General features: G+C 40.9%; 1 protein-coding gene across 1 annotated transcript in view; it reads right to left on the minus strand.

Annotated features, from left to right (window-relative positions):
- The window catches only part of LOC143291126 (kynureninase-like), a 39,335-nt gene extending 28,872 nt beyond the window's left edge, over positions 1 to 10,463 (minus strand). Inside the window, 2 exon segments of the mRNA XM_076600759.1 lie at positions 1,189 to 1,495; positions 10,425 to 10,463. Of these exon segments, the coding sequence (XP_076456874.1) occupies positions 1,189 to 1,465 (277 nt within the window). The 5' untranslated portion in view covers positions 1,466 to 1,495; positions 10,425 to 10,463.
- Between the last annotated feature and the right edge of the window lie 2,037 nt (positions 10,464 to 12,500).

The following is a 12,500-nucleotide window of genomic DNA, read 5'->3' on the forward strand; positions in this document are numbered from 1 at the left end:
ACTTTGACTTGTGACTTCAGTCCTGCAGGATGCTCAACATCACGTATTAGTAAAATGATTATGTAAGTTCTGTACTGTAATTGATGTTATCTATGTTTTCATGATGTTATCTGTGCACTCTTGATATTATCTGTGCATTTTTCAAGTATAATAGATACAGAAATAAAATATCAACAAACAAAAAAAAGAAAAACAGAAAAAGAATAAAACGTGAAATTATCCAACAGAGCAATAAACAAACAGAAAAATTGGAGGTGTTGACCCCTGTGTCTTCTTCACCAAGACAGCACAGTGAGTGTGACAGACATGGATGGAGAAAAAGAAAACTGTTGGGATGTCACAGCAGTGATTAAAGTACAAACAACACACAAACACCCTCATAAATAAAAAAAACACCATCCACCACACACACACACACACACACACACACACACACAGAGTAACACACTCCATCCCACACCCAAAACAACTTAAAAATAATAACGATGATGATGATGATGATGATAATAATAATCATAATAATAATTTATTTCCACCAGGCCTTTTATTAAAACACAGTAATGCTCAAGGCACATGAGTCAAATATAACAAACAAATGAAAACATTTTACACAAAAGTCATAACCACAGGTAAAACAAAAAAACAAAAAAAAAAACCTAAAAAAAACCACACCATCCCATGTGAACAACGCCACACCCCCAACCACCACCTTTCTCTCTCTCTCTCTCTCTCTCTCTCTCACACACACAGACACACACACACACACACACAGAGACACACACACACACACACACAGACACACACACACACACACACACACACACAAAGTAACACACTCCAACCCATACCTAAAACTCATAATAATAATGTTAATAATAATAATCATAATAACAGTTTATTCCTATTGCGCCTTTCATTAAAATACAATAACAATCAAAGCACACAAGAAAAAACAAAAACAAACAAACAAAAAGAACATTTTACACACACAAAAAAATGACAACCACAGGTAAAAACAAAAACCCCAAAAAACTAAAAACCAAAAAAAAAACCCCAAACATCCCATGCCAAGAAGGTACAGTCACCATCCCCCCCCCTTAAAAAAAAAACCAAACACAGACCAGTCACCCCCCAAACCATTATACATCCATCCACGCAAACCCATCTCGCTCTCCCACGGCACTCAACTGCTCACGAGGTCCTTCATCTTGGGGTAGAAGAACTCGTCCCTCAGGTGCCTGAGGGGGTCCTGCCCATCCATGTGCTCCGCGAAGCCCTCATCCTCCACCTCCATACCCACGGCCTTGGCCATGGCCAGCAGCGTCTCCGCAGGGTGAACGTCCTCCATACTGCCTGGGGGTGGGCCCTCCGCTTCCTTCGATGCCTTCAGACGTTTAGCTGCGCTCGGTCCGTTCCTGTCCGTCTGTGCTGTTGCTGTTGCTGCTGCTTTTGCTGCTGAAGCCATGACCACTGGAGGTGGGTGGTATATATACACCTGTTGGAGAGCAACGACAAAACAGAGAGAGAGAGATAAAAAAAAAAAGATCAGGTGAAGGTCGTCATGTATTCAATTTCGATTTAATGCCTATCTACATTTAAGTGATATTAGGTTTGTGTGTGTGTGTGTGTGGGGGGGGGGGGGGGGGGGGGGGGTCAAACACCATCAGAAATTAGCTGCAAGAAAAACAGCAGCTGTGGCAAGCTGGTACCTTTGGCACATTCAGTTAAAGTCAATGGTGTCAAACTGTCAAGACTTCGGCATTGCCAGTTAGATTAGGTAGGAACAGGTTTCTCTCACACCCCCCCCCCCCAAACCCCCCCTCCCCCAGTTCTACCCCCACCCCCTCACACTCCTCTTACCTCCCCCCCCCCCAACACCCCCCTTCACCTGCAACCCCTTTCCCAGTCTCATTCCTAGAATATTACTTTTATTTTTGTTTGTTTTTGGAGCCTGGCTCAACCTTAGGATGGCTGAGATTGACTAGCCCAGGGACGGGCGCAATAGCCGAGTGGTTAAAGCGTGTGTATATGCAAGCAGAAGATCAAATACGCACGTTAAAGATCCTGTAATCCATGTCAGCGTTCAGTGGGTTATGGAAACAAGAACATACCCAGCATGCACACCCCCGAAAACGGAGTATGGCTGCCTACATGGCGGGGTAAAAACGGTCATACACGTAAAAAGCCCACTCGTGTGCATACGAGTGAACGCAGAAGAAGAAGAAGAAGACTAGCCCAGGAGTGGGTGAAAAGTGAAAAGTAGCAGTCCGTCATTAAAAACACACACACACAAAAAAAAAAATCACATTGAGTTCCCGCAATCATCTGTCTTTTATATGTCTTTGAGTCTTATCTTTTTCTATCAGGGTGTTTCTACGTCCAAACATGCCCCATGTGGCACAGTAGTCAATATGTTGATTGTGGAGGAGGAATTTTGTTGAATGTCCCGTCACACATATCGATGATTGAAGACATTTTGTTAAAGTATTTACGAATACATCTGAGTATTATCGGTTAGAAGGGGTGGGAGATGTGGATGAATGGAGGGTTGGGAGAAACTGGGCAAATGAGGGTAAAAATGTGGGTGAAATTTGGAAAAAAAAAAAATGTGGCTTTATACATGGATGATGATGATGGTAATGATGAATGGTGGGAGAGTGGAGGGAAGTGGAAGTGGGGTGGGTGGGGGAGGGAGGGGCTGGTGGTCTGAATGCTAGTCATTCGGATGCTATTGTGCCCGTGAATTTCAAACGGAGGAATCTCTTGTGACAAGAAAAACTAAAAAGTACAATACAATAATACAATACAATGCAATGCGATACACACTAAACACAACACATCACTGTGGGGTTTTGAAACCCAGATCACTTCTCTCCAAAGCTGAGTGCACACTGAGGACCTAATGACAGAAGCAATAAAGCCATATATTTAAGTGTCACCCCCCCTGGACAGATACTGTATAGATTTTTTTAAAAGAGTTTTTCATCATTATTTTCTGATCAAAACTACAGGTGTCTTCTGTATCTCATATAACTGGTTAACTCCAGGAGGTATATATATAGACACACACACACACACACATATTATATATGTATATATATATATATATATATATATATATATATATATGGAGTGATGGCCTAGAGGTAACACATCCGCCTAGGAAGTGAGAGAATCTGAGCGCGCTGGTTCAAATCATGGCTCAGCCGCCGATATTTTCTCCCCCTCCACTAGACCTTGAGTGGTGGTCTGGACGCTAGTCATTCAGATGAGACGATAAACCGAGGCCCTGTGTGCAGCATGCACTTAGCGCATGTAAAAGAACCCATGGCAACAAAAGGGTTGTTCCTGGCAAAATTCTGTAGAAAAATTCACTTCGATAGGAAAAACAAATTAAAAAAACTGCACGCAAAAAAAAAAAAACAACAGAAAAAATGGGTGGCACTGTAGTGTAGCAACACGCTCTCCCTGTGGAGAGCAGCCCGAATTTCACACAGAGAAATCTTTTGTGATAAAAAGAAATACAAATACAATCTCTCTCTCTCTCTCTCTCTCTCTCTACCACATTGTTCTGGAATGTAACAATTTGTGTTCACTGATCCCCTTCATGAGGGGCTACGGCCTTTATTCAATAAAAATGTTCGTTCATTCGTTCTCTCTCTCTCTCTATATATATATTACAAAAAGAAGCACCGAACACATACCACTGAGTGGCCTCAAACCTGAATGTGGCTCTCCATGGCTCCTATCTATCATCTCAATACAAGATAATGTAACCCTTCAAGCCTTGATCTCATTCTCATTCTCAAGATGTCCACACTGTTATCTATTTACTGACCCATATCCTTATCTGTTCAAAAAGTTTATAAATCTTTCGCTTGCCTGTTGCTGTTGTTGCTGTATTTTTTCTCAACTTTATTTCTCTCCTACATTGAATAAGAGCTCAGGCATATCTTCAGGTGAAATTTCTTTTTTAAATATTCGGGAGGTAGTTCCTAAGTTTTTTGGGAAGGCTGCTTCTCGCATGTGTTGGGAAACTGTAACCCTTTGGTTGGCATGGTGCACAGGGGTAGCTATCTACAACCTCATTGGTCCCTCAGGGCCTTGGTCACTCTCTCTCTCTCCTTGCAGACACTTGATGATGAAGTCTCCTGTCGGGCCGACGGATGAGTAGGCAGGCAGGCTTATCTGTCGGTGTGTATCCTCATATGGGAGAAGAGGCCGATTTTGGATGCGCAGCACTTCCCACAGGTGTTGCAAGGAAAAACGTCTCCAGAAGTTGAGCCCTGCCTCCTTCGCTCACGCTTCTCCTTAATGGCCAGCATTCTCTTGTTTTCAAACATCTTTATGCCACTAGAGCACAGCATCCTCCAGCGAGAGCGGTCAAGGGCATCAGCTTCCCTGGAAGCGATGTCTATGTCACAGGCTTTGAAGTTTGTCTTCAAGGTGTCTTTGAAGCGCTTGCAGGGTCTTCCAAGTTCGCGGTGGCCTTCCTTCAGCTGGCCATATAAGAGCATCTTCGGGATCCTGCTGTCTGTCATGTGGACAACATGTCCTGTCCAGTGTAGCTGGCACTGAATCAGCAGGCTTTCGATGCTGGGCAGGCCGCTCCTCTGTAGGACCTGGAGATTGCAGACACTTATCTCCCTTGCAAAGCGCCTGGAGAGAAATTGTGAAGGCTTGCAGTGGTGTGGAAGCCAACAGCTAGGACAGTTCGCTTTGAAGTTCCCCAGTTTGCAGTGTCAAACACTAAGCATTGCCTTCCACTCAAAAATGAGGGTATAAGTAACTGTCTTGCCTGCCAGCCAAATCTGTCGACAAGACAATCCTGTATTTATCAGACTGATATATTAATAATTGTTCAATCGATTGGCCTACCTACCTATCTACCTATGGATATGCAGTCCTATACCAATCAGTGTTCCATCATGAGCATTACATGACAATTCAAAATAAAAGAAGAAGGAAATATTGGGAGAAAAAAAAGGCCTGTCCTGTTCTTAAAAAAAAAAAAAGAAGAAAAAAAAGGAAATATAGAGGGAAAAAAAGAAGAAAGAAAAAAAGCCTGTCCTATTCTTGACACACTTTTCTATGCAATCCTTTTGATTCTTTTTAAATGCAGTGACAGTGAGAGCAGAAGCTCCATCCTTCTCCATCGTCATATCAAAGCAAACAGGAGCCGCCAACAAGTCCAAATGACCATCCTAATACTTCAGCTTCTGGTCTTCCGTAGGGGACTTTTAATGACAAAACTGTGGAGTACAAATCCCAGTCAAAATAAGGTGAATAAAATTTTTTTTTAAAAATCACATGTAAAAAAATAGCTATCAACCCCTTTCTCTCCCCCATCAAAGTAGGTCTAATAATTCATATTTGTGTGTCTCTCTTTCTCTCAACCAGCCCCACCTTTAACTCTTTCTTCACCTCCATGTGTGTCTCCTTCTCTCACTCTCTCTCTCTCTCTATAATGTTAACTCCCAAACTAATTCCACATGTGTTACATTTTTAGCCACTGCATTCTGAGGTCATTGTACCTAACACACTCCAGCACACACACACACACACACACACACACAAATATATATATAAGATCTATATATCTACATATCTATCTATATAAATATTTGTGTGTGTGTGTCTTTCTGTGTGTGAGTGTGAACTGTCAATGACATACTTGAGATCCATTCCCATCATGTGGAACCTATTTGATATTCTAAAAAAAAAAAAAAAATAATAATAATAACACTGCAAAGTAAAAAGCATAGAACATTTTAAACGATACAATTATATCTCTCATCAGCTGTCCCTGGCACACTTGTTCGTTAAAATATAAAGCCGTAAAAGCCAGGCAGCAGGTGACACCTTAATTAAGTTAATCAATTCCATGAAACCTTTGTGCTGTGCACTATTATTAATGAACACCAGCTGGAGGGGGCGGGGTGGGGAGGACATTGTGTGTGTGTGTGTGTGTGTGTGTGTGTGTGTGTGTGTGTGTGTGTGTGTGTGTGTGTGTGAGTGCATGAATCAGAATCAGAATCAGAATCACTTTTAATGTCAATTAAACCTGAACGAGGTTTATAAGACATGCATGCAAAGTTACATGAAACCACGCACAAAAAGCAAAACAAAACAGATAAATATTGAATGCCACTGCATTCTGAGGTCATTGTACCTAACACACTCCAGCACACACACACACACACACAAATATATATAAGATCTATATATCTATATATCTATCTATATAAATATTTGTGTGTGTGTGTCTGTCTGTGTGTGAATGTGAACTGTCAGTGACATAATTGAGATCCATTCCCAACATGTGGAACCTATTCTAAAAATAGATAACACTGCAGAGTAAAAAGCATAGAACATTTTAAACGATACAATTATATCTCTCATCAGCTGTCCCTGGCACACTTGTTCGTTAAAATATAAAGCCGTAAAAGCCAGGCAGCAGGTGACACCTTAATTAAGTTAATCAATTCCATGAAACCTTTGTGCTGTGCACTATTATTAATGAACACCAGCTGGAGGGGGCGGGGTGGGGAGGACATTGTGTGTGTGTGTGTGTGTGTGTGTGTGTGTGTGTGTGTGTGTGTGTGTCTGTGTGTCTGTGTGTGTCTGTGTGTGTGTGTGTGTGTGTGTCTGTGTGTGTGTGTGTGTGACTCTGTGTGTGTGTGTGTGTGAGTGCATGAATCAGAATCAGAATCAGAATCAGAATCACTTTTAATGTCAATTAAACCTGAACGAGGTTTATAAGACATGCATGCAAAGTTACATGAAACCACGCACAAAAAGCAAAACAAAACAGATAAATACTGAACAAGAGATTGAATCACTCCTGCACGCTATGGCGTTTTTGACAGCAGTTATTGACAAATTTCCCAAACAGTCCCACAAGTTTGCCTTCCAGTATTAGCTGACTGGGATTAATAATATTTGAAAGGTATGTGTGTGTGTGCGTGCGCGCGCGCGAACGCATGTAAATGTCAGCAAGTCATCATCGGTGTCTCAAATTGTGAACAAAATTTTCGCTCTTACCCTGGCCCAGTTTCTTTATCAAAAGCAGACTTGTAATGCCAGGTCACTACTGGTACAAAGGACTACTTCTTTCAAGATAACTCCAGGGTACTTACACATCGGCAAAGACAACCTCCACAGTCTTTGCCTCGGGGATTCTGAGGAGGGACTGACATTATTAAGATAAGATAGGAATAACTTTATTATCTCCAACTGGAGAAATTTGGTCAGGTGCATTATCAGAACATAGACAAGTAAACAACATGGGGACCATAACTGTAAAAGTCAACAACACCTTTTACGAATATTATGAAGATACAAATGTAAAAAAATATCTTAGACACCGTTTCATACATACATCCACACACTGCAGGTAATAACTAGTATTCTTAATGTAAAAACAGAAAGAATTAAGAAACATTATTTGAATATAATTATAAACATAGCCTACTATACTGCACATTGATTATAATAGACAGATAAGAATAAAGATACGTTACGGAAAACCGCAACCAGATAATCAGCACACACCCGCACCCGCCCACCCCCCACCCACCCCACACACGCGCGGATTACTTGATTAAACTAGAGTAATAAACATGTTCTCAAATAAAAGCATTTCACATATTTTGTGGACCGCACTGCGCAAACTTCTGACACACCCCCACTGGACAGCACCCCACCTCTGTCTTTTGGTCCAATCAAGATTTAACCCTTTCACTGGCAAGGCTAATTCATGCTGTGAGACAACTACTGGCCAAGAGTGGATTTTTTCTGGGTTTCTTTTTTCTTTTTTCTTTTTTTTTTGGTTTTGTTTGGTCAAGGAGGGTAAGAGAGAGAGAGAGAGAGGTAAACGGATTGATAGATAGGTTGTGTTTTTTTTTGTTTGTTTGTTTGTTTGTTTTTGTGAAGGAGAGTAATTGGTTTTGTTTGGTAAAGGAAGGTAAGAGAGAGAGAGAGAGAGGTAAATGGATTGAAAGATAGGTTGTGGTTTTTGTTGTTGTTGTTGTTTTGTGAAGGAGAGTAATAATTAAAAAAAAAAAATTCTACCACCCTTCCATTGCCAAACCTATTTTATGCTCAGTAACAAGTATTTGTCAAGGGATTTTTGTTTGTTTGTTTGTTTGGAAGGGTAATAATTAGAAAAGAAAATTCCAGCATGCGAACTACTGAAAAAAAAAGTACACAAAACTTATACTTTTATACTTTTCTGAAAGGAAAATGAACACACCATTCAAGTATGACCATGGTTCACATGAACTTAATGAATTTGCGAATAGGAAAATTCCTACAATAACATGGACAGATATTTTTGTCCCAACCAAAAGGAAAATGCCTACAATAACAAAGACAGATATGTCTGTCCTGAGGCACTTTTTAGTCACCAGAAGGGGATGGAAATTTATGGCCTAGGGATCTCACGGGGCTTATGCTGTGGATTTGTAAAGACCCTTTACATGCATATATCTGTTAAGAATTCCACCAAAAGGAAACTTCCTACAATAACACAGACAGATATGTCTGTCCTGAGGCACTTTTTAGTCACCAGATGGGGAGGGAAATTTATGTCCTAGGGATCTCAAGGGGCTTATGCTGTGGATCTGTAAAGACCCTTTACATGCACATATCTGTTAAGAATTCCACCAAAAGGAAACTTCCTACAATAACACAGACAGATATGTCTGTCCTGAGGAACTTTTTAGTCACCAGAAGGGGATGGAAATTTATGTCCTGGGGATCTCATGGGGCTTATGCTGTGGATCTGTCAAGACCCTTTACATGCATATATCTGTTTAGAATTTAGCCAAGTATAATTCAGAAAGAGGTGTTTTAAAAAGAAATCTTTAAAAGAATATAAAAAGTCATGCATCACTCCACAAAATACAATTCAGGTTTGTTAAGAAAACACCTACATAAAATGCACAGGTTAGTGCACATCCACAACATATTCAATAAAAGTTCAGAAGTGACATGCAGTGAAAGTTTAGCATTTCTGAACGGGCATTGTCTATCTTAATGCCAAAACTACAAAATACATACAATAAATTTAAAAGCCATATATTGTGAATGTTAAGCATTTGTAAACAGGTACTGTCTCCCTAAAGTTCAAACCCATAATACATACAATAAGTTTAAAAGCCATATATTGTGAATGTTAAGCATTTGTAAACAGGTACTGTCTCCCTAAAGTTCAAACCCATCATACATACAATAAGTTTAAAAGCCATATATTGTGAATGTTAAGCATTTGTAAACAGGTAATGTCTCCCTAAAGTTTAAACCAATAAACACACAGGCTACAGTTGTTCTCTTTAGTTCTTCGCATCATCCAGCTTCTTTTCTCTGCAGTTTTAATTTATCAGCATTATTATACAAGTTCTATATAAAGCGAGAAAAAAAACCCATACACCTAAGAACCCCCACCCCACCCCACGCCCCCCAAAAAACAAAAACACAAGCATAAGAATCAGATCACAAACTCCATTCCAAAACAACAACAACAACAAAAAAACCCACAACTTTGATTCATAACATCAAGGAGCACAATGAAAAATAAATGGACATAAACAAAATCCTTGTCATTATGTAAGGTTAACCGGTCATCACTATCATTGTCTGCAACTAAAATCTACATTCTTCAGCTTTTTCAACAACAAAACACACACTATATATAATAATGTTATTGTGCTGACTGAGTAAGAAGGAAGCTTCAATTGCATGCACAGTTGGAACTGACAAATTACAAGTGTTCATCACACACACACACACACAAACACATACACACACACAACACACTCTCTCTCTCTCTCTTGCATTTTTACCTATGATTATTTATTTTTAGAATTTATTTTTTCTACTATAAGATGTGAAACAAGTGTGTGACTGCCTCCTTCAGTTAGTGGCCTTGGCAAAAAATAAAATAAAATACACGAAAAAACCTGAATAAAACATTTCGCATTCACATTCTCTTGCGTTTTTAACGTGTGTCTGATGTTTCATGTTTAACTGACAAATTGTCAGTGAGATTGGGGGCGTGCACTTTCATGCCTACACAGATGTGCTAGTCATAACTGTCAGTGACGATGTCTAAACTACACAACTGGACTGTACACATCACCACGTGTAGCTGTACATCTTTGTGATGTCTCTGATCAATGCAGCAAAGTGACAAGTAATGAATGTACTTCGTTGTCGCATCCATCACACTGCTTACATGTGCTCTTCTATGTCTTTGTGCTGTTTGTTTCAGAAGTGTGTGCTGTTTGTTAATTCAGCTGATTGGAGACTGCCAGAAGAAAGTGGTGTGTGGCTGTTTTTTGTTTTTATCATTGAGTTTTAAACGAGTCAGAAAACAGAATCCTTTCACGAACACCCAAGGTCCAAGCTAAAAAGGAACTTACGTGATCTGTCGTCGGAGTACCAGTGAGCTAAAGTTAACACGTACAGCAGAACCAGGCATGCACTGTGGCACGCACGCACGTCGGCATTCAATGCGCCGGTTCGTTATACCAGACCGAATCCGAAATTCTCTCTCTCTCTCTCTCTCTCTCTCTCTCTCACACACACACACACACACACACACATCCACATCGACCAGTATGTCCCCAAATATTGCATGTGTTTAGTTATAATCGAAACTTTTTTTTTTTAAGTCCAGAAATTCCTCATCCTAAAACAGAAGGCCCCTCACCTGTGAATGCAATAAGGGATGTTTAAGAATGTGAACACACTTTCAAGCCATTGACTTGACCGCTTCAATCCAACGTTTTCTTTTGAATGAGACTTGCATGATTCCCTGAAGTTGAAAGGTTAACACCCAATGTTGCGTTCAGTCACTCGCCGTTCGGCTTGCCCTACTGATTGCGCTCCGAAGCTGGCTGAACGGGAGAGTAGTTCACGCAGCCTAAAATGCTATGCGCTGCCGGAGCCGCTAACTTGAAACTGAGGTGCATGGCAGTTCTTCTTTTACTCAACAATGTTGTTTTTCTTCCAACGCCACTTTTTGGGATTTTCCTATTTTCACAAAAATTGCCAGTATTGATTGATTGATAAGGATGGTACCCGTATTTTGCGCCGCCTATCCTTGGGTGACCAAGCTCTAAGCGCTTCACACTACACTGACGGGGTCATTTCAGTTACACAACATCTAGGCTGCCCTAACTGCATGCATGGGTAGTGCCAACTGATGGCCGCTGTAATTGGGCGCTCACGAATCATTTGTTTCCTGTGTCATTCCTGTGTCATTCAATCAGATTTCAGGCACTTGCGTACACACGTACACACTCGGCACGGCAAACCGCCGCCGCCAACCGGACGGCAGTGTAACATTTAACATTTTACGTGTATGATCGTTTTGTTTATTTCCCCAGCCGCCATGTAGGCAGCCATACTCCGTGTGCATGCTGGGTACTATGATGTTCTTGGTCAGTTCTACTGGTGACCCACCGAACGCTGACATGGATTACAGGATCTTTATATCGGGTGTCAGTCCCCGGGAAAAAAACTGAAGTGAACACGGCTTAGTTTTGACAAGTATTTTCTCAGTGATAGAGGAACCGAATTCATTGAAAAATTTCACACAGTAACCTCAGGGTATCACATGATCAACAAGTCTGCAAAATAACTAAAAGTTCGGACGTAAATTATGCGAGTATTGTCAAATTCAAAATACACATATGTACGATACAAATGTAGATGTATATACACTTTTAAACATGTGTGTGTGTGTGTGTGTGTGTGTGTGTGTGTGTGTGTGTGGCAGCCCGGCCTGTGGTAATTTGATGATGGATAAAATCTGAATCGTGTCAAGGGCAGTCTAGGCAAAAGCTCGACAGAGAGCGGCTGTTGCACACACACTGACACAGGCAAACAGTTGTTCACACGGCAGAACTGAAGAATTGCCGGAACTCAGTTGTCCGTGCATGCCTCTAGGCGGCTGATCAACCTGCCTCAGTGATCTGTTTGCCCCGGGACGTCACAGCAAATCACGTCACTCTAAACCTCTTGGGCAGCCCAGGCAAACGTTGGACAGAGAACGGCTGTTATACACACACACACACACACACACACACACACACACCGTTTGGAAAAAGTTCAGTATATGTATATGTAAATGTCGGCGGCAACTTTATGTTCAAATTGTGTGTGTGTGTGTGTGTGTGTGTGTGTGTGTGTGTGTGTGTGTGTGTGTGTGTGTGTGTGTGTGTGTGTGTGTGTGTGTGTGTGTGTGTGTGTGTGTGTGTGTGTGTGTTCATTCAAAATAGCTACTTATTTGATGTCTGGTGACCTCGTTCCAAGAGCGAGGTACTACACTGAACACTGAAGATCCAACATTATAACTATCATTATCACTGATTAGCCTATTATGTAATACTGCTTTTTGATGTAGCCGCGTACCGAGTGGTTCTTCAAGGGCACGGAGGGTACAAAAGTACATATGTGTATATATACATCTATTAATTAATTAAATATATATA

This window comes from Babylonia areolata, chromosome 16 (assembly GCF_041734735.1).
Source record: "Babylonia areolata isolate BAREFJ2019XMU chromosome 16, ASM4173473v1, whole genome shotgun sequence".
NCBI classification, from domain to species: Eukaryota; Metazoa; Mollusca; class Gastropoda; order Neogastropoda; family Buccinidae; genus Babylonia; species Babylonia areolata.